Source organism: Trachypithecus francoisi, unplaced genomic scaffold (assembly GCF_009764315.1).
Source record: "Trachypithecus francoisi isolate TF-2019V2 unplaced genomic scaffold, Tfra_2.0 Contig00031, whole genome shotgun sequence".
Lineage (NCBI taxonomy): Eukaryota > Metazoa > Chordata > Mammalia > Primates > Cercopithecidae > Trachypithecus > Trachypithecus francoisi.
In genome coordinates this window covers 118,297-142,219 of record NW_022680464.1, presented here as the reverse complement: position 1 = coordinate 142,219, position 23,923 = coordinate 118,297, and the positions used below count along the sequence as shown (strand labels likewise).

General features: G+C 38.0%; 1 protein-coding gene across 2 annotated transcripts; it reads right to left on the bottom strand.

The window, feature by feature from the left end:
• Positions 1-469: 469 nt before the first annotated feature.
• Positions 470-8,736, bottom strand: LOC117083429 (amelogenin, X isoform-like). Of its 2 annotated transcripts, XM_033211095.1 has the most exons (7): positions 8,681-8,736; positions 6,982-7,047; positions 4,481-4,528; positions 3,386-3,427; positions 3,251-3,295; positions 2,573-2,983; positions 470-630 (listed from the first exon to the last, which is right to left on the bottom strand). In XM_033211095.1, the coding sequence occupies exons 2-7, from the start codon at positions 7,033-7,035 to the stop codon at positions 625-627; spliced, it is 606 nt and encodes a 201-aa protein (XP_033066986.1). In that variant the 5' UTR covers positions 7,036-7,047; positions 8,681-8,736; the 3' UTR covers positions 470-624. The 2 variants fall into 2 exon arrangements, with proteins under 2 accessions (XP_033066986.1, XP_033067067.1); XM_033211176.1 differs by lacking the exon at positions 3,386-3,427.
• Between the last annotated feature and the right edge of the window lie 15,187 nt (positions 8,737-23,923).

The window sequence follows — 23,923 nt, the reverse complement described above, 5'->3', positions numbered from 1 at the left end:
ATAATTTTCAATTCAGTACATTATTATGCATATCACATAATTTTATTTAAAAATCATTTTACGTAGAGTGAGATAGACCAGATTTGATTGCCAACGTGGTGTGAAGTATACAACCAGTGTTACACATCCTAATTTGTTTTTTAATATAGTCTTCAAAAATTTATCTTTTTTAATGTAAAGAAAGTTTAATATAAAATTACCTTTATTTGGTTTGGGTTTCAGTGATTGTACATGTTCATAAATTTTTATTTTATCAATGATTTTAACTGATGTGTAAAATTCATTTTTTAAAAAGATTTGGCATAGTATAATTTCAGTTTTCTCTAAAAAGAAATACAATCCCTATTTACTTGCCAATTTGTATGAGTAAATGAGCAGTTCCTACCTTATTCAAGAATACTCATTCATAATATATTGTCTCAAATGATTGATAGGAAAATTTAAGTTTCATTCAACACAAAGACATGAATGATTTTTAAAACATTTTATTGTCTACTATTGGTACAGTTTTAGTTACAGAATTTGCTAAGTTAAGTGATTGTAAGCAAAAATCATTGTGTGCTTGTGTCATCTCTGAAAGCAACTGAAGTGTTTACTTCAGTTCTCCTCTGATATTCTGATCTTTTAATCCTGAAAAAAATAGCAAAAGGAACAATTAAATAATTTACAAATGTTTCTAGTGAGTACCATTACAATACATGTATGCCTTCACTTTTGTCAAAACAATGTACAACCATTTAAGTTGCACTCTGTAATTTCCAAAGTTTCTTTGTTCTTTCATTGTCATTAGATACTAGGTGTCCATGAAGCCATCTTCTACTTTCAGAAAACTTAAAGACTATTATTTTGTAACAAAATAACAATTGTTACCTTTCTTTGAGTACTTCTTGCATGCCAGGTTCCAAGCTCATCATGCTATTTCATAAAACAACTCTAAGAAACTATCAGTATTTATACTCAAATTTTACAGAAAAAGAAACTGAGTTTTAAAGAGTTCAAACTATCTGCCCAAAGTCACCTTTCCATAAATAGCTTTGTCAAGGTGTTAGCACATTATAAAGTCCATGGTGTTAATTCGTAGTAAGGAGATAAACGCATTTTCTATGCACAGAGAGAACATGTGCTTTAGAGTAGAATAGCCAATAATAGACATCAGATTACCTGGGATTAAATCAATCTCATTTCTTTTTTTTTTTTTTGGCAGAGTTTCACTCTTTTTACCCAGGCTGTAGTGCAGTGGTGTAGTCTTGGCTCACTGCAACCTCCACTCCCTGGGTTAAACAATTCTCCTGCCTCAGCCTCCCTAGTAATCGGAATTACAGGCATCTGCCTCCACGCCCAACTAACTTTTATTTTCCCCTTCATATTTTTAGTAGAGATGTGGTTTCACCATGTTGACCAGGCTGGTCCCAAACTCCTGACCTCAGGTGATTCACTTGCCTGGGCTGCTAAAAGTGCTGAGATTACAAGTGTGAGCCACCCGACCCAGCCTCAATCAGTTTTCAAAAATTCTGCCCCAGATTCTCTGTAAACATGCTCACAATTATGAAGCCATTTATGACATATAGTATGACTTTTTAATTCAGAAATTATCACATTTATACCTGGACAGATGCTTCAAAATGATCTGATTTTATCATTTTCCCCCTTTTAAAAGAAAAGAAAATACTCTTACATTTGAAGTGACTTTTACAATAGTGCCTCCTTTTTGAGGGCAAAGGCAGAACTTGAACCTAGCTGTCCTGGCTTTCTATCCTGGCCATTTCCACCTCACTTTTCTATACTTCTCAGTAGTAAATCATCAATAGCTTATATAAATTGGAATTACAGTTGTATACATATAAGTGATAAGAGTCACATAATCTCATATACATAGAAATAAGACTTTATGGATGTGGGTAAAGTTTGTTTTATTGATTATTCCCATTCATTTGTAAGTGCTTCTCGTAATGGAAGATTCAGTGCTAAATTGATGTAACTTCTTGTTAAAAGCTTAATATCTTTGGAATCTCAGCACTAAAAAGGACTCTAACAGCATGCTTAGTTTTAGCTTTCTCCAAGTTAGATTGAAAACTACTGAAAACAGGAAATCTTCCTATAGGTTTTTAAAGAGATTTCCCATCTACCTTTTGTAGCTTGTTCAAATATTTGCACTCTAAAAATTATCCACCCCATCTTATCTTAAGCCTTCAAGGCAATTATAGCCTCTTCTTGCTAGTCAAATCTTTGAAATGAAAGAACTGATATTCCCTTATGCTGTTGCCCTTAAAATTAAGAGGGTTTAATAATATATTTTTCTAGTAATGGGTTTTCATAATTTATACTCTGGTAGAAATTCAATTATAATAAAACTTAAACCCAGCATGAAAACTGTGGTCTTAATTACCAAGCCACTTAGATAAATTTGTTTATAATGTAAAGACACAACATATTGCTCTGACTAATGGAATCATAGACCTGTAACTATGACAACTCTAGACCCTGAGTTGTTGGATCCCTTAGAACTCTGGGGCCAACTTTGCTGCACCATTTTAACAGGATTTGCATTGTAGTGCCTTCAAGGTATACTCACCACTTCCTCCTGCTTGGTCTTGTCTGTTGCTGGCCAAGCTTCCAGAGTCAGATCAGGAAGCATGGGAGGCAGGGGCTGCATGGGGAACATCGGAGGCAGAGGTGGCTGTGGCAGCAGGGGCTGCATGGGGTGCACAGGTGGCTGGGGCTGCATGGGCTGGTGAGGCTGGGGCTGATAGTGCTGCTGGGCGGGGGGAAGGAGGTTTGGCTGGTGGTATTGGGTTGGAGTCATGGAGTGTTGGCCAGGAACAGGCATCATTGGTTGCTGGGGGACCACAGGCTGCTGAGCTGGCACCACTGGAATGTGGTGATGAGGCTGCAGGGTGTGAGTCAGGGGGTGCTGTTGGGACAGCACGGGGATGATTTGGTGGCACAGCCATCCACCCATGGGCTCGTAACCATAGGAAGAGTACTGGTGAGAAACAGAGAGGCAGGTTTACCATTGGCTCAGGTGACTCCACGTAGAGAAGCAGCAGTGTTTTCTTTGCCGTTATGGCCACAGGAGTATTTTGTTTATTTTTCCTCTGCAAAAATGTTGAACTGTGTACAAGATATGATTTTTTACAAACTAAATTTCCCATTAGTGTCTGTATGTGGAGTACACATGGTGTTTTCTGAAAATGGGAATTAAATGCATGCCTAATAATTTCAGAGAATAAAGAACAAAATGTCTACGTACTGGTGGTCTTATCATGCTCTGGTACCACTTCAAAGGGGTGAGTACCTTAAGAGAAAGATGTATTAGAATCATTTGATTTAATTTACTTTTATCCAATGTAGAAATTGACTGATGCAGTATAAAATATAGACTCACTAAAGCAGTACTGTCAACATTGATAGCCTGAGAATGTGAGTTCTACAAAAGAAAGAAGGTAAACATTTGTCGGGTGCTTCCTGTGTGTCAGGCACTATGTTTATATCCATCACACACATTCTTCATCTTTTCTCATATGCTAGGAGACAAGTATTATTACTCTCACTTGTTAGGTAAGGTCACGGGAAGTTAAAGAGATTCATTAACTTGACTGAAGTTACAAAGGGAGTAAATCTGTTTATTTTCATAGCTCCTGCTCTTCATTGTAAGAGCAAAGCAAACATAAAATTATGCCATAATAATGTGACATAATGTTAATTTCATCTTTCCTTTGATGTCACAATGGGAAAAAAAAGTGCAAACACTGTCCCTCATCCTAAAAACACAAATTTACTGATCAGATTTGTCAGTCTTTTAGGTTTAACAGAAAACCTTGCATCAGATTCTTACTAACATTTGTCAGCAGCTTGTGTAAGTAAATAAACTCAAAGATTGTTACCTGAACCTGTGACAGAAGTAAGAATTTATTCCTTTCTCAACAGTATATATTGGTTAACCTTAGGTTTGGGGATTCTTTTTATAGTAATACAGCATTTAATCAATAAAAAATTAATTACCTTGCTCATACTATACCTGACAAAGCAGTTTTCATAATTGTTAACTATATTACTCTCCAACATTTTGAAATGTGAATATTACAGTACTTTCCCTCATCCAAATGAGGAAACTGGGGTTCCAAAGGGAGGAAATTATTTGCCCAAAGTCAGTAACTTTACCTAATCTTTACATTTTACCAGATGGGATAGAACCAAGCTGGTCAGTCAGAGTTGACTTTTTGCCCTTTCATGGAATCTTCCTGAGCCATATTTAGGAGGAGAGAGTCAATCCGAGTGGTCAGGCAGGAGGGTGCTGGAACAACACAGGCTTTAGACCAACCATCAGAGCTTAAACTGGGAAGATATGGTAGGAACTGTAAAATTGGGACCATTTGAGAAACCACTTCATTTGGGATGAAGAGTCAACCCACTATTCTTTACAGAACCCAGGGGACTGTTAATGCAAACAGTGATCAAAATTAGTAAGGAGAAAAATTACCTCATAGCTGAAGTTGATATAACCAGGGTGCCCAGGATGAGGTGGTAGCTTTTATAGGGAGGAGGCAAGGAGAATAGAAAGAGAGAGGAAGGGAGAGTGTGAAGGAAGGGAAGAGAGATAAGAGATTAAGTCAATATGCAGTTGTTCACATTAAGAGAGACTAAAATTACTTTTAAAAAATCTGTATAATATAGAATACATTAAGGTCTGTTTTTTGTTAAAACAAATGTACTATGTAGGACAGGAGACCTCTTATTTTAAAGAGGTCTAGAATAGCTAAATGATTGTCCCTAGGGTTATAGTCTTAAAGTTGGAGACCTGGAAGCAGAAACCAGGACACATTTATTCTCCAGTGATCAAACAACATCCTTCTCCCACCCCAGTGTGTCAATGAATTCTACCTTATCCTGTCTAACAGTTTACGTGCTGATAAAACTCACCCCATGTTGGGGAGTGAAGTATGTTTCTTTTACACAGTAAAGAAATATCAACAAGCAGAGAATTGTCTTACAAATATTCCCTTGTTGATCAGGTGGTGGTCAAGTACTTTAAGTATCAAAGGGATTTGTCATAACTGACATGCAAAGTAAACAACATATCCAAACAACAAAAGAAACCACAAAGTGGAAATTAATGAATGCCAGAACAAGATGGGTGGAGAAAATAGAAACGTCACAAATCCCATGGAAAAATGAAAGACTTTATTTAGGCCAGTCTTTTTCATTATTCTCCCCATGTTTTTATGGCAGAAAAATTTTCAGTTAAAAATAAAAGGCTACCTGAGTGATTATCTGAATCAGTACTGTCTATCCTCTCTAAAGTGGGGGCCAAGGGTTTGGTGCCTGCATTGTGGAACTCTAGTTGTGCCTGGGGTCCATATGAAGGAAAAAAGAGACAATCATGAAGAAAGTCTCCCTCAGGCATTGACCTCATTTAGGACTGGCTATATTATATTATTTTAAAATTCTCACATTCCATAGGAGGTTTTATTCACTCTTACCTGAATGTGAATGGTTTTATTCAGGTCCTATACCCTCTTGACTGAGAGCAGGAAAAGGGCTGAATTTGTAATGCTGGGATTCCTGAGAAGACTAGGGATTGCCACAGTGCAGGATTTCAGGAAGGCAGAGCACAGAATCTTGGCTTTGTGCACGAGAGAGGAAGAGAGGAGGTAGGTGTGGAAGCTTGCTGGCTTCAGGTTGTATCAGCTGCTCTTTATGCCACCAAAAAGTAAATGCAGGCTGCTTGGCATGCATATGTTCTAAGTTCTCTGCCTTTATGCACCTGTATCCAGACAGAGTGGGTCTGACATCTGGTGTTTAATACATTTGAATATAAAATATATCACTATATATTGAGTGTAGGCAGGATCCTGGGCAACCACAAGAAAGCCACATACTTATCAGATGCACCCAAAGGGGTAGGACTTCTGAGAATAGTTAAGATGGTTCTAGAAGTGGATTCCTAACACAGAAATCCTACCCTTTGAGGGATAACAACAGTAACATGTGGAGGGCAAGAAGAGATCTGGAAACTTGAGAAGGGTTGGATTTTAGACCAAACGAGCACTTTGGTAATATTTTTATAAGGCTGATTAAGCACTTTCTCTGGAGACCTTTCAAGAGTCCTTTCAAAAGTTTCCTCCAGGCCAGCATTGTGGCTCACGCCTGTCATCCCAGCACTGTGGGAGGCCGAGGCAGGCGGATCATAAGGTAAGGAGATCGAGACCAGCTTGATCAACATGGTGAAACCCTGTCTCTACTAAAAATACAAAAAATTAATGTGGTGTGCTGGCACATGCCTATAGTCCCAGCTACTCAGGAGGCTGAGGCAGGAGAATCACTTGAACATGAAAGGTAGAGGTTGCAGTGAGCTGAGATCGTGCCACTGCAGTCCAGGCTGGGGGACAGAACGAGACTCTGTCTCAATAACAACAACAAGGAAAAAAAAACAAAAAAAAACCCCAAAAACTTCCTCCATCTAGAAACGGGTGGTGATATTTACAAGCGAATGGTGTCAACTGAATCTCCTGGGGTGCTTGTAAAAATACAGAGTCCTAGGCCAAACCCCAGTTGTACCAAATCAGAACATCTAGTGGACGTATCTCAGAAGCTATTTTATTTAATTATTTGATTTATTTTTAAATTTTTGTGGGTACATCATAGTTATATATATTCATAGTGTACAATATGATGTTTAGATGTATATTTACAATGTGGAAAGATTAAGTGAGGCTAATCAATGGAACACTACAACCTTAAAAAGGAAGAAAATCCTGTCGTTTACAAAGATGTGAAAGAGCATGAAAGACATTCTGCTAAGCAAAATAAGCTAGGAAGAGAGAATCTGTTTTCACTCCTCAAAGTGTTTCTTCAACACAAATGTTTTGGGGCCTCTCAGCTTAAACTGTTTTAAACCCTAAAGTTTCCCAGCTAGGGGACAGATTCTTATTTTCACGTTTATAAATTGGACACAACTTATGCTAAGAATCTTTTACTCACAGGCATGGCAAAAGCTGCTCCCACAAGGCAGGCAAACAAAATCCAGGTCCCCATTTCTTGATGGTTCTGAAATGAAAGTCAACAACTGCTTTTCTCATCTCTTCTCAGACATGTGCATCATAAAGCTATCTTAAAAAACATAATCTGCATTTGTCTGTGGGTGGCAAGTAGGATATTGTTTGCCAGGTTAATTTGTTCATGTTTGATTTCAAGTTCTCAGTCCATTTTATTGTTTTGGAGTCACAGTAGTTAGCATAAAATCATTTTTCATTTAGGTTGGAAACGGAACAAGTTTAGGAAAATAAATCAAGTCGTTATGTAATTTGGAGTGCCATATTCCTGTCTGTCTGTATGGTCCTCTAAAGCCATACAAGCTAGGTATAATTTTTTTTTTTTTTTTTTTTTTTTGAGAGGAAGTCTGGCTCTGTCTCCCAGGCTGGAGTGCAGTGGGGCGATCTCGGCTCACTGCAAGCTCCGCCTCCCGGGTTCACACCATTCTCCTGCCTCAGCCTCAGAGCAGCTGGGACTACAGGCGCCCACCACCACGCCCAGCTAGTTTTTTGTGTTTTTAGTGGAGACGGAGTTTCACCGTGTTAGCCAGGATGGTCTCGATCTCCTGAACTTGTGATCCGCCTGCCTGGGCCTCGCGAAGTGCTGGGATTACAGGCGTGAGCCACCACGGCCGGCCTAGGTATAATTTTTAGTTAATAATTAAAGGAACAAATTTGGCTTTTAGGGTTCAAGAGCCCATCAGGGTAGGTATTTACCCATTACTACACAACATTTTATCACTTTAAAATGAGGAGCTGAGAAATATGTCTTGTATTACCCATCTAGGTATTGATACTGTTAAAAACAAAGACTGATGATTTGAGGGAAAAATGTAAGTTATTTGCCAAAATAGATTAAGAAATGACAGGGATGGCCGGGCGCGGTGGCTCAAGCCTGTAATCCCAGCACTTTGGGAGGCCGAGACGGGTGGATCACGAGGTCAGGAGATCGAGACCATCCTGGCTAACACTCGCCCCACTGCACTCCAGCCTGGGAGACAGAGCCAGACTTCCTCTCAAAAAAAAAAAAAATTATACCTAGCTTGTATGGCTTTAGAGGACCATACAGACAGACAGGAATATGGCACTCCAAATTAGTTAAATTATTGACTAACTTTAAACATCTTTAAGTAAAAAGACATTATTTTGGTAAAGACAGTGAATATAATATGTAGTAATGCTGATATGAGTACTACATTGATGTTCTATCCCAAATGTGTTATTAAACTTAAAATAATTTTTAAAAGAGATAAAGTTTTAGATGATGGTTTTAGTATTAAATAAGGTATTATTTGATATATATAACAAAAAAATCTGTTCAAATAATAAAGACAGCCTTGAATTATTATTTCAATTTAGTTTACAAGTAATTAAGATAAATATTTGTTGTGAGTTTGACTTCCAGGAACTCCTTTTGGGTTCTAAAATTAAAATTTAAATACATATGTAGACAAAATACTTTGATGCATTATAAAGTAAAAAGATTACGTAATGAGAGTCAAAGTTAATTATAATCCCATAGAAGTAACTGATTCTTAACAGCATAAAGTATTAGAAACATAGAATTTATTAGCATCTATTAAATATGATTACAGAAAAGAATTAAGCAGAATAAAAAGAACACAAAATAATGTGTAAAATCCACATACCTTTAAATATATTCAGAGAAACTTTCTTTGTGCAACACAGGGAGGCTTGGTCTTCTAGATTTTTTTTAACTATGAGCTCAATTTATATCCTTAAAGGTATCTGCAACAACCAATCACATTTGTGAAGAAAAAATATGCTGAATGTGATTAAAAATTCCTGTATCATCATAATTTTTTTGCAACCATGGCTAAATATAAGGTAGTATATTGTGATTAGCCCATGTAGTCCTTCATTATAGTCAATAATATGTTTAACAGGCAAAAGGAGCTGCATTGCACTGTTTTTAAGTCAGCAAATTTGTAGCTTGCACATGCCAAAACATTCAGAGTTATGTTTAAGAGGGTCTTATGTCATTGCCTGTGATTGTTTAAAATTTTTAAATCACTACAGCTCTATATTTTGCTTTCCTTAAAGGTATATCCTTTGTTCACTGTAGCTACTCCTGTATCACCACTCTGTTGTTCAAAAAAGGGCCAAAAGTCTCTCTGGTGTGATCTGCAACTGTTTATTATCTAAACACATTCAAGGTTATCATAGTAGCAAAACTTTTATGCATGATCTAAAAGGCAAGACCCGAAGGATTTTACACATTGGACAGCACACATAAAAATATATTTAAATACTTAGGAATACCTATCATAAGGCATATTGCCCTGGCTACTTCATCCTACATAGCATATCAACCTTTTTAAGTATGATGGCCCTTTTTTGCCCATGTACTTCTAGCACATTTCTGCTTTCTTTCATGCATGAACCAGATTTTCTTTTTCTTTAGTGTCTCTTTAATTGCATTGTTTTCTTATTTTTAGTAAGGTCTACTTTGCCTAAGCAACAACAAAAGTCTTTTCCTCTCTGAGAACTGTGATCTGTCTATCAAAAGCATACTTTTTTTAATAACCCTTTCATCTTAGTGAACCACATAAATTTATTATTTTTTATCTGATCAATTAAAAATAAATTTGTAACTAGCATCGAGATAATTAGTGAGTCTATCAATATGAAATTAATAAAGGAAATAGTAATACCCAGATACAACTAATATTATAGCTGAATCTCTTTGAATAACTAGCTAATATTTGTAAACTTTTTGCATATGAATATTGTACAGTACAGATGAGCAAAATTTGAAGAATTAAATTCAAGGACAAAATATGTATGAAAAGCATGCATAAAATAGTTAATGCTATGATATCAATGTGTGGGGGTTCACCTTACCTAAGTTTCATCAAGGGACAATCTTTAAGTTACTTAGCTTGTCTGAGCCACAGTTTCTTCATATGTAAACTGGGAACAGTAACAAAACTCTTTTAATAGAATTAACATGAAAATTAGAAAGGGACATCCTTAGTAAATGGAATGTTATTTATTTCCTGTCCTAATTCACCACATGGCACTTAGAAATTTTTTAAAGATGAAAATAAGATTCTAGGATGATGTAGGGATATTACTAAGAAATGAATAATTTTTATGAAGAAAGGTAAATCTTTCAAGCTAAAAGGAAGAAAGATAAACCTATCACCTTCTACTTCTTCCTATATAGAAAGATGTAGAAGATTATAAAGGGCAACAGAGATGAGTTAAAGTGAACGTAGAATATAGTTCTAAATGCCAGCTGTGCCCAGGGTGTGTATGTATTTATGAATATATTTATTAGTGAATTGTGTATTGAAGGTAAGAAGAATACTCTTTGAAGGAAATTGTAAAACTAAGTTTTAAGAAAATAGGCTTTAGCTTATTTGTAGACAAGAGGTAAGAGAGGGAGTAAAAGGAGAGAGAAGGGAAGTATAACACATGTTCTCCTTCAATTTATTTTATTTTATTTTTATTTCATTTTATTTATGTTTATTGAAGTTCTTAAGAGGATTTAAGAAATTTTTCTACAAAATTATGGGTGATCTAAAGAAATGGTTGAAAACAAAATGTAGAGGTCTTGTGGCTTTAACAATGTATTTTATTATGTTGTCTCATATTTTTGAATAAGAAGTTATATATTTGTTCAATGTAAACAACAGAATGCTTGCTTCTAATTCACTGTGGAGAATTGTCCAGAGTTTGATGACCAGTATCTCAAAAACAATGTGATTCTTTCTATTTCTCCCAACTGAATATCCTAATTCATACAGTCTTAACATATGGATAACTCTGCTTGAAATCTCTCCATTTAGGTCTCCCTGAAACATTTAAAAATTATCAGCTGTTTTGGAACAGTGAACAAAATTTCAGTAGAAACATTTTTTATATAAACAAAAATTTCATTTATGAATAAGTTGAATTTTTTAAAAAATTGAATTTATTGTATTGACTACTTCCTGAGGGAGAGGATCAAAATAGCTGATTAGATGTTGCTAATATGTACCACTTCCATGGAGAGAAACCCAAATAGCAAGTGATACTCACACTTTCAACACATTGTCTAAGAGAGAATCCTGGAGTTGAACAGACAAGTGATAAGAATAACTGAAAGAGCTTAAAAAAAGGGCTTAAGGTAGCTTGCCCAGCCAGGGACTAAGAGAAGCTCCTAAATATGGAAAAAGAGTAAAAGACAAACCCCCAGGGTTCCACCCTTCTGCAACAGGCTTTTGTGATATTGACTATGGGAAATACCCTTGATCCATGTGCACCTCAGGACTAACATAGGGAGAGACCTAGGCATTGCACAGAGACATTGCTCCAGAAAGGAACACACCTAGAATCCCACAGACATGAGCCCAGAGCAGCTATAGCGTGGCACCATTCTAAGAACCTACATGCTGGGATCTACTCCTGCCCAGAGGGCAGACTGAAATGGCTGCTGCCACTGGGCCAAAAAGGAAGAGGAGAAAAGGGACACTCCCACAGACCACTAGGACAATCCTTACCATATTGCTATAGCATGCTGTAGGACCAGGGTGTGATAAGTTAGCAGTCCTCACAACTTCTTACTTCTGAAACTCACCAGAGAGAAACCCTCCCCTTTCTGGTCATGGGTTCTTGGCACCATTGAGAATTTAGGGTTGGGCTGTGCTCCACACTGGGTCTGAGTCCAAACAGACATGGCTGCAGCTACCACATGACCAGGAAAGGACAGGTGAGACCAGACTGTTAGACAAACATAAGACAATTCCCACTACTCTGCTGTGGGCTACTGTGAGACTAGGGCATGAAGAGTCTTAAGTCTCCACAGCTTCTTTAGCTTCTTCCCCATGCCGTTCCACCTGAGAGGCCCCCACTTCCTGATGTTTGGCTCATAATGCACCAATCATACCATCCCACAGTAGAGCATTCCTCCAATGCATCTGTCTGTCACAGCCAGTGTGTGAAGACACTACCAGGACCCGGAGGAGAAGCACCAGACCCAGGGCTCTAGTATATTATCCAGGAGCCAAGAAATATCCTGACCCATCCCATCACCAATGGCATCTGATCCCTTCTGCCAGGGTCTGAAGTCAGACTGACCCAACCTACTGATATTGCCATAGAGAACACCCATCCATTCATGCCACCAGCAAGCCAAAGAACTATACTACCCAATCCATCACAGCTACCAGCAACACCAACATGGGCTTCTGGGTCCCAATGTGTTCCTCCACCACTGCTACTGCTGTCACACATATACCAGCTGGACAGGGGCCCGGGAATCCACCTAGTCACCTGGACCACTGTTCTCACTACCAGTGTCTAAGCAAGCCATCTAGTGGTCCAAGAATTGACTTTTCAGGACCCAATAACATTGGTGCCTGTTTAAGCTGCATTGATGACTACAAACAGGGATGCTTTTGATGTACCAATGCCGCTGGGAGCATTAACTCATCTGGTATCATATTCCCCAGAAAAACTTCACCATAACTTCAACTAATAACCATACCCTAAGCCACTGAGCAAATCAGAGATACCACTGAACTTGTTTAGTGCTAAAGAAGTCATACAGAGATCACACAACTGCAGGTACCCAAAATCAAAGCCAAATGTCTCAAATTTGCATGTGTGTGTGTGTGTGTGCATGTGTGTGTACCTTCAGGAAAATGTTCTCATCTATTAGAGCAATTTCAAAACCTTGTAAGAAGCAACTGTTATGGCAGATGTGCAGATCCTAACATAGGGACCCCGAAACAAGAAAAAGTAAGAAAATATGACATCACCAAAGGACCACAATAATTATCCAGCAACAAGTCCTCTTTCCCTCTTTCAAAGATTTCCACAGGGACCTTTTCCTGAGGATAAGATCATGGCATGGTGCCAGGTTTCCCATGCACAACCCTCATTTTGGGTGAGCATTCCTGCCATACTTAGCTCAGGGTGTCCTTTCCATTACAGCTCTATAACCCTTTGTCTGCCTGCTTATGACCCCACAACAATAATACGTTACCTTCTCTGAGGCTGATTTCTGGCACCTAGAGTTAGAGTAAATTTAACTTCTTTATTTGCTGATACTTTCAGGTGGCAGTTGCTGGGTCTCTAGGGAAGTGACATGATTTCCCAAAAAGGGTGGTGGATTATCTAGTCCAGGATCCTATCTGGGTTGCCAGTTCTGTTACTGTGAAAGCTTGTCTCCTAAAAGATGAGTCTTTCCTTGTTCATTGTCATGAAGCCAATACAATAAATCAAAAATCAGTGTCAAGTATTTCAGGTTTTGTAGCCAGGAAATTGAGAAGTGAGAGCATGGTTCACAAACGAAATTCTCCACTAGTGAACAGAAAAGGGGTTAAAATATATTATTTCTCTAATGAAAGGACTGACATTAAAAGTAAGGAAAAGAACATGTGTTTTCAGAAAGTGGGCTTAAACTTCTCAGAACTGTAGTTTTGCCTTACTTGTCTTTTCGTGGTTCTGGTCATTGCCTTGGTGATTAGTCACCTGTTGTATCACTGGCAGAAATGTCATTTTGCAGTAAAGTGAGATTATGATGAGGCTTGAGGTCTTTTTGAAATTACTTGCTCAGCTATCTTGGTTTTAACCAGACTCACCTGGTCTAGCTACAAAGGGAATTTATCATATTCCCTTAATCTTAAAAAATCTTAAAATAAAAAAAGAAAAAAAAAAGCAAGTTAGAGTAGGATATATATATAAGTTCAACTATGTTACATTGGTATTTCACTAGGTAACATATGCTGAGAAACGAACATTCTCTTCAATAAATGGTGCTGGGAAAATTGGATAATCATATGTGACTTAAATGTGAGACCTGAAATTGATAAGAATACTGAAAGATCACTTACATAAAGCTCTTCTGAACATTGTTCTAGGCAAAGATTTCATGACTAAGACCTTAAAGGCACATGCAACCAAAGCAAAAGTAGATAAAAGGTTCTTTCGCCAAATATCTTTGCTTCTGCAGGGGCATAATTAATAATCAAAAGAGTGAACACACAATCTGCAGAATGGGATGAAGTATTTTAAACTCTACATTCAACAAGATAATATCAAAAATTATAAGAAATTCAAGCAACTCAGTAAGACAAATGATTCTGTTAAAAAGTGGGCAAAATCATTTCTTGACCCATTAGTTAAGATCAAGTGTACTATCAGTTTAAAAAGGGGCAAAAAACATTAATAAATATTTCTCAAAAGAAGATATATTATTTGGTCAATAGGTACACGATAAAATGTTTAATATCAGCAATCATCACAGAAATACATACTAAAACCACAGTAAGATATAATTTTACACCTATTAGAGCAGCTATTGTTAAAAGGACAAAAAGTAACAGATAATGGCAAGAATGTGGAGGAAAAGGAACTATTATACACAGTTGATGGAATGTAAATTAGTACAACCTGTAAAGATTTCTGAAAGAACTAAAAATAGTACCACTTGATTCAGCAATCCACTATTTGACATCTACCCAAAGGAAAACAAATTATTGACTAGGCACAGTGTCTCACATATGTAATTCCAGCACTTTGGGAGGCTGAGGCAGGTAGATCACCTAAGGTCAGAAGTTCAAGACCAGCGTGGCCAACATAGCAAAACCCTGTCTCTACTAAAATACAAAAATTAGATGGGTATGGTGGCACTTGCCTATAATCCCACCAGATACTCAGGAGGCCGAGGCAGGAGAATAGCTTGCAGCCAGGAGGCAGAGGTTGCAGTGAGCCAAGACTGACCCACTGCACTCCCACCCTGGTGACAGATCAAAACTCCATCTCAAAAAAAAAAAAAAAAAAAAAAAAAAAACAGCAAAAATATGGAGTAAGTGTCAATCAACAGACACTTAGATAAAGAAAATATGGTATGTATGCACAATGAAATCTCATTCAGCCATAAAAAGGAATAAAATCATTTTATTTGCAACAACATAGATGGAAATGGAGGACATGACCTTAAGTGAAACAAGGCAAACACTGAAAGACAAATATTGCATATTCTTATTTACAAACAGGAGATAATAATACATATACATGGCCAAAGAGTGTGGAATAATAGACAAGAGAGATTCCAAAGGGTGAGAAGCTGTGAGAAAGTGATGATAAGAAATTACATTGCTCTTGTACTCTATAAATTTATAAAAGTTTTACAAAGAGACTTTTTTTCTCACTCATTATGAAGTCAAAACTAGACAAGGATTCAATTACCAACCTTACAGGTCAATATCCCTGATTAACATATCCACAAAAATACTTTCAAAATGCTAGCAAAACAAATCCAACAAGATATCAAGAATATAATATGTCATGATCAGTTGGAATTTATTAGAGCAATGTGAGGATTCTTGAAATATACAAAGCAGTAAATGTAATAAGTTACATCAGCAGAATGAAGAACGAATAAACATATAATCGTCTCAATGCAAAAAAAGTTTTTAAAAAATTCAATGTTCTTTTATTATTAAAAAAATTAGCAATTTAGGCATAAAAGGAACATAATTTTCCTGGTTCTTCATGCTCAAGCTTCCATTTGGAAAAAAGTCTTTTATTTATTTATTTATTTAACCACCAATGGATGTTCTATAAAATATCACCAGCAAATTAACATGTTATTATCCTCAGTTTTCCTTCCATAAGAAATGACAGTGATGCATTGTCACTTTTGATGACATCAAAAGGGAACAGATGAGGTAAGTGAAGGAAACAGATTATCTGATCAAGGAGCTAAATCAGAGGAAAGGAAGCCTCAAGATATCAACACTCTTCAAATCCCTCTAACCTGGGAAGGCTCCATAAGAGAAATTAAACCTCAGTACTCCCCTACAGAAGTAGAATGGGCCACTTTTCAAGGGTATATATTTTAGTCCTCAGGATGGCTACAGTCAGTAAGGCAAACTCCACTTGCCAGCCTCCTTTAAAGTCCCTCACCAAGCTTTTCACCTGGGAAAAAATAAAACTTATCAATGTGCCCAGAGATTGCTTTCAAGAGAGAACTTACTAAAATCAGTCAAGCAAGTTGTTAATGCTTGAGAAGTCTGTCTTAAAACTAATACCCTAAACAGGTGACTCCTGCCTCAAACCCAAAGAATAGGGGAAGACTCTCAAATAGATGTCACCCACATGCCACAGACAAAGGGCATACCTGCTGGTATGTGTAGATATCTTTGCTGACTTGGTAGAGGTATTTCCATACTATAATGAAAAAGTCTCTGAGGTAATAAAAGTGTTCGTTAATGAATTAACTCCTTGCTTTGTCTACCTAAGTATCTTCAAAGTGACAATGGGCCCTCATTAAAGGCAGCTGTTACACAAGGGCTCTTAAAAATAGTAGGTCTACACAATATCATCTGCATTATGCTTGGTTATCCCAATCCTCAGGAAGGGTAGAGAACATTGATATTATCAAGAAACATCTCAGGAAATTGTCCTAAAACTCACTTTTCTTGGGTCACTCTTCTTCCCATAAGAATAAGAAATACCCTTTCAAAATTAGGTCTGAGTCCTTTTGAGATTCAGTATGGACAGCCTTCCCTTAATCAATGATTTTCTATTAGATCAGGAAACTTCAGTGGTAGTTAAGCATGTAACTTCTCTGGCTCACTTCCAACAGGAATTAGCACAATTGACAAAAGCCCAACCTCAGAAAATAGGGCCACCTCTATTTCACCCAGGAGATTTAGTATCAGTACGAAGGGCCTTATACTGTTCTTCTTTCAACCCCATCAGCAATAAAAGTTACAGGAATTGGCTCCTGAATACATCATCACATACGAGTCAAAGCCTGGAGAGCTGTGGGAGCAACCCCTGAAAGTTCAGAGCAATGTCCTGAATATCAATGTGAAGAAGTAGTAGAGCTTAAGCTGAAAATCACAAAAGATAAGTAACTGAGTGAGAGCTACTCATCTTACTCAGTCTTGCCCCTTCTTCTCCAAATACTTTTTGTTGTTTCTACATCTTCCTTTAAGCCAAATAGTAGAATTCCTTTTTGATGGAAATTATTTACTATGCCACCCTTGCAGGAATTGCTATACTCACTCTACTATTTGCTATAGAACTACATATATACAGAAGCACCAGTGTGGAATATCAGACAGAGCATCTCAATTACTGTAGCATTTTGGTTAATGATTATTCTCATAGCAGGAATGATGGTTACTAACAGGAAGTAAACATGAGTGTTTTACTATTACTAAGTCTGTTAGGACTTTTTATCAGACTTAGTAATATGTCACACCTTTTAGCCCCTACAGTATCTGCCATGGCCCATTTATACAAAACTAACTGTTGGGTTTGTTCTAAGCAGTTTGTTCAGTTCAGTGACACTGAAGAACTTTACAATGACCTGGAACTCACCCGTCTTAGGATTTCCTTTGTTGACTTTACATTTATCCGTTAAAGACTTATCAAGCATAAGTGGGACATGGTATGGGAGAACTTTCAACTGGGTGACTTAACCCTTCCCTGGAGAACACTCTGTCCCCAGTGCCGAAGAACACTCTCCCCAAAGAAACAGTAGAGTACAACCAGCTGAAGAAAGAATTTCAGAGCTCAGAGACAGGGACTTTGAGTCAATTCAGACAAAAATGAAGAAAAAAAATTTTTTAATGAACGAAACCTACAAAAAACATGAGATTATGAATGAGACCAAATCTATGACTCATTGGCATTCCTGACGGAAAAGGAGAGTAAGCGATTTAGAGAACATATTTGAGGGTACAGTCCATAAAAACTTCCCCAATCTTACTGCCTCAATAGGCATGCTAATTCAAGAAATACAGAGAACCCCTGAAAGATACTATACAAGATGACTATCCTCAAGGCACACAGTCATTAGATTCAATAATGTCAATACAAAAAAAATTGTACAGACAGGTGAAAAGAAAGATCAAGTCACTCACTAAAGGAACCCTATTAGACTACCAGAAGACCTGTTAGTAGAAATCTTACAATCCCAAACAGATGGGGGCCTGTTTCTCAGCATCCTCAAAAACAAAAACAAAAACAAAAACAAAAACAAAACAAAAAATTTCATATCCTAGCAAACTGAGCTTCATAAGTGAAGAAGAAACAAAATCCTTATGAAATGAGGAAACAGTAAGGACATTTTTTACCACCAGACTACACTTACAAGAGGTATTTAAGGGAATGTTAAACATAGAAACAAAATATTAGTATCTGATACTACACAAGTGAAACAGAAAGAGTTCCGTTGTTTCCCTCACAGAGCATGAAACTGGGGAGTGGCTTGCTTCTTCATTGCTCCCCGGTCAAATCCCTGGAGGCATCAGGGAGGAAGGCAGTTTGTGGGAAGCATTTTTGCATTCTGACCTCATGGCAGCAAGTAGTGTTGAGTGTTCATAGCTCCTGAAACCCAAGTGGGCTTGTGTGGCAACTGTGTTAATCAGCTTAATTAGACCCTCTGCCTTATCACAAGGACAGAGAGCTTTCTGTATCCTGGATTCTTGCCCTAGTGTACCAGAAAAATCGGATCACATGGGTTGGAGGATGTGTGCAAGGCTTTACTGAGTGCAACTAGCTCTCAGTGAGGTGATGGGGAGGCCAGAAGGGGGATAGCTTGGAAAGATGGCCTTCCCCTGGAGTTGGGTGATCCAGCGATCAGACTTTTCTCCCACAACCCCCAACCAAATTCATGCCTTCCTGCCATTGATAGCCTGCTGGCATCTGCTGGTGCCTGTCAGTGTGCTCTTCCACTCCTCTGCTTTTCCCAATACCCAGCCGCTTGTTTGTTAGAGTCTAGGGTTTTTTGTTTATTTGTTTGTATTTTTTTAGATGGAGACTCGCCCTGTGACCCAGACTAGATCTTGGCTCACTGCAACCTTCTTGGGTTCAAGTGATTCTCCTGCCTCAGCCTCCTGAGTAGCTGGGATTACAGGCGTACACCACCATGCCTAGGTAATTTTTTTTTTTCTTGAGAGGGAGTCTTGCTCTGTCACCCAGGCTGGAGTGCAGTGGCGTGATCTCAGCTCACTGCACGCTCCGCCTCCCATTCTCCTGCCTCAGCCTCCTGAGTAGCTGGGACTACAGGCACTTGCCACCCATGCCCGGCTGATTTTTTGTGAGATGGAGTTTCACCATGTTAGCCAGGATGGTCTTGATCTCCTGACCTTGTGATCCGCCCGCCTCGGCCTGCCAAAGTGCTTGGATTATAGGCGTGAACCATGGTGCCCAGCCCAGGTAATTTTTTTTGTGTCTTCAGTAGGGATGGGGTTTTACCATGTTGGCCAGGTTGATCTTGAACTCCTGACATCGTGATCTGCCTGCCTTGGCCTCCCAAAGTGCTGGGATTACAAGTGTGAACCACCATGCCCGGCCGTTGGAGGGGTTTTTATGGACACAAGATGGGACCTGTGGTAGACTGGTTTTGGAAAAGCATCATTTGAGTGTGAAAACAGGAGTGCCTATCCTCGCTTAGATCTATGTATATAGGCCCAAGAGTGGAACCCTGAATGCTGACCCTGCCCTTTTGTTTCTTCCATTCTTTTTCTTTTTATTTTTCTTTCTTTTTTTTTTTTTTGAGACAGAGTCTTGCTCAGTAACCCAAGCTGGAGTGCAGTGGCACGATCTTGGCTCACTGCAAGCTTCGCCTCCTGGGTTCACGCCATTCTTCTGCCTCAGCCCTCCCCAGTACTGGGACTACAGGCACCTGCCACCACGCCTTGCTAATTTTTTTTGTATTTTTAGTAGAGACAGGATTTCACTGTGTTAGACAGAATGGTCTCTATCTCCTGACCTCGTGATCTGCCCACCCCGGCCTCCCAAAGTGCTGGGATTACAGGCGTGAGACACCGTGCCCTTCTGTGACTCTGTCCTTTTCTAACCAGCACTTCTTTGCTCTTCTCCCCTATCAAAAATTAAAATCGAAATCAATACCATGAAGATCTCTCAAAACTATGTGAAAATATGAAAATTAAATAACGTACTCCTTAATAACTCTTGGAGAACAATGACATTATAGCAGGAATGAAAACATCCTTTAAAGTTAATAAAAAGAGACAAAAAATTACTTCAATTCTGGGATACAGTGAAAGCAGTGTTGGCAAGAAACTTTATAGTGCCAAATACCTTCATCTAGAAGTTAGAAAGATCTGAAATTAAGGATATATCATACCTAGAAGAAGTGGGGAAAAAGAATATACCAATCCCAAATATAGCAGAAGAAAAGAAATAACTGAAATCAGGGAAGAACTGAATGAAAATAAAATGAAAAGCCTATACAAAAGATTAATGAAGCTGGGTTGTTATTTCAAAGGAATAAAAAAGATTTTTTTACCACCAGCTAGATTAGCAACAACAAAAAGGTTCCAAATAAGTATAATGATAAGTGACAAAGATGTCATTACAACTAATTCTATAAAAAACCAAAACTCTTCAAAAACTGTTAGAAATACCTTCATGCAAGCAATTTAGAAAATCTAGAGAAAATCATTAAATTTCTGGAAACACACACTTCCAGGAAATAAGTAAAACTTTGAATATATCAGTAAAAAGTTAACAATTTAAATCAGTAATAAAAGACCTACCAGGCAAAGCAAATTCCCTGGACCAGATGTATCTGAAGCCAAAGTCTGTCTATCAGGGGTAATTTTTTCTTTTTCTTTTTCTTTTTTTTTTTAAAGACCAGGCACAGTGTCTCACGCCTGTAATTCAGCACTTTAGGGGGCCAGGGTGGGCAGATCTCTTGGCCAGTATTAGAGACCAGCCTAGCCAACATAGTAAAAACCCATTTCTACTAAAAATACAAAAATTGGCCGGGTGTGCTGGTGGATGCCTGTAATCCCAGCTATTCAGGAGGCTGAGCCATCAGAATCACTTAAACCTGGGAGATGGAGGTTGCAGTGAGGAGAGATCATGCTACTACATTTCAGCCTGGGCAACAGAGTGACTGTATCTCCAAAAAAAAAAAAAAAAAAAAAAGTAACAATTCGACTGAAACTATTCCAAAAATTGAGGAAGAGTGGCTCCTTCCTAACTCACTCTGTGAAGCCAACATCATCCTTATACCAAAAATTAGCAAAGATACAAGAAAAATGAACTCTTTAGTTTTATATTCCTGCTGAATATAAACGTAAAAACCCTCAACTAAATAGTAGTAAACCAAACCTGCGTTACATCAAAAAGTTAATTCATCATGACCAAATAAACTTTATTCCTCGCGTACAGAGTTGGTTCAGCATACCCACATCAATAAGTATAATTCACCACATAAACATTATCAAAAACAAAAATCATATAATTTTAAAAAGCCATATATGGCCAGGTGTGGCGGCTTATACCTTTAATTACAGCTCTTTGGGAGCTTGAAACAAGCAAATCATTTGAGGTCGGAGGTTTGAGACGAGCCGGATCAACATGGTGAAACATCGTCACTTCTAAAAATATGAAAAGTAGCTGGGCATGGTGGTGGGTGCCTGCAGTACCATCTACTTGAGAGGCTGAGGTAGGAGAATTGCTGGAATGTGGGAGGTGGCCGTGAGCTAAGATCACACAATTACACCCCAACCTGGGTGACAGAGCAAGTTGTCTCAAAAAAAAAAAGCCATATTTGACAGACCCACATCTTGTATCACACTGAATGGGGAAAAGCTGAAAGTCTTTTAACTGAGATCTAGAACATGACAAGGATTCTTACTTTCACCACTGATATTAAACATTGTACTAGGGGTGTTAGCTGACATCAGATTAATTCAATCAAAATTACAACGATATATCATCATTTGTTATTGCCTATGTTTCATCCAAAAGATGGACAATAATAAATGCTGGTAAGGATATGGAGAACAGGGAATCCTTGCACACTGCTGATAGGAATGTAAGTTAGCACTATCACTATACAGAACAGTTTGGAAGTTTATTAAAAAACTAAGAATAGAGCTACTACATATGATCCCACAATCTCATTGTTATTTATATACTTCCAAAATGCAAAATTAGTATATGAAAAAGATATATGCACTCTTATGTTTGTTGCAGCACTGTTTAAAAGAGCCAAAATTTAGAAGCAACCTAGGTGTTCAATAGATGAAGTGTGTTACTTACACATAATGGGGTACTATTTAGCCATGAAAAATGAGATCTCGTTATTTGCAACAGCGTGAATGGAACTGGAGCTCATTATGTTACATGAAATAAACCAGGCACAGAAAGACAAACATCAGATGATCTCACATTTTTCGTGGAATGTAAAAACCAAAACAAGTGAATACATGAAGATAGAGAGTAGAATGGTTACCAGAGGCTGGGAAAGGTATTAACAGAGTGGGGAGGAGGTGGGGATGATTAATAGGTACAAAAAAAATAGCATAAAAGAATGAATAAAACCTAGTATTTGATATTACAGCAGAGTGACTATACTCAAACTAATGTAACTGTACATTTAAAAGTAACTAAACTAGTGTAATTGGGTTGTTTGTAACACAAAAGATAAATGCTTTAGAGGATAGATACCTTATTATCCATGATGTGATTACTATGCATTGTATGTCTGCCTACAAATAGCCCATGTACTTCATAATTATATACACCTATACACATATATTATAATTTATGTATCCATAAAATTAAACAGTAAAAAATTAATGTTTGATAGGTGCTGAAAAAGCTTTGGATAAAATCCAACATTCCTTTATAATAAAACCCCTCAATAGACTAAGTATCTGTCTAAAGGAACATATCTCAAAATAATGAAAGCCATCTGAATCAGCAACAGCAGAAAACATTCTCCTTAAGAACTGGAACAAGAAAAGGGTGCCGGCCGGGCGCGATGGCTCAAGCCTGTAATCCCAGCACTTTGGGAGGCCGAGACGGGCGGATCACGTGGTCAGGAGATCGAGACCATCCTGGCTAACACAGTGAAACCCCGTCTCTACTAAAAATACAAAAACTAGCCGGGCGAGGTGGCGGGCGCCTGTAGTCCCAGCTACTGGGGAGGCTGAGGCAGGAGAATGGCGTAAACCGGGAGGCGGAGCTTGCCGTGAGCTGAGATCTGGCCACTGCACTCCAGTCCGGGTGACAGAGCGAGACTCCGCCTCAAAAAAAAAAAAAAAAAAAAAAGAAAAGGGTGCCCACTCTCATTGTTCCTCCTAAAGATAGTACTGGAATTCCTAGCCAGAGAAAGCATGCAAGAGAAAGAAAGAAAAGGCATTCAAATAAAAAAATAAGTCAAACTGTTTCTTTGTTGATGATGTATTAGAAAACCCCATCCAAGGGTCAATAGTCTCAAACTCCAAAACTACAGAAACTCATGAAGATGAAAAAAATCAATGAAAACATCCTGAAAACCCCAAAGCCCAGAGTGCCTCTTCTACTCCAAATGACCACAGTGCCTCGAGGGCACAGAACTGGATGGAGGATCAGATAGATGAATTGACAGAAGCAGGCAGAAAATGGGTAATAAAAAACTACGCTGAGGTAAAGGAGCATATTCTAACCCAAAGTAAAGAAGCTACGAACCTTAATAGAATGTTAGAGGAATTGCTAAGTAGAATAACCAGTATAGAGAGGAACATAAACGACCTGATGAAACTGACAAACACAGAACAAGAACTCATGAAGCACACACAAATATCAGTAGATAAATAGACCAAACGGAAAAATGGATATCAGAGTTTGAAGATCACCTTGGTGAAATAAGACACGCAGACAACAGAAGAGAAATAAGAATGAAAAGGAATAAACAAAGACTCCAAGACATATGAAACTTCGTAAAAAGACTGAACCTACAATTGATTTGAGTACCAGAAGGAGACAGGGAGAATGGAAATAGGCTGGAAAACACACTTTAGGATATTATCTAGGAGAATTTCCCCAATCTAGCAAGGCAGGCCAACATGCAAATTCAGGAAATACAGAGAAAACCATTATGATACCCCATGAGAAGA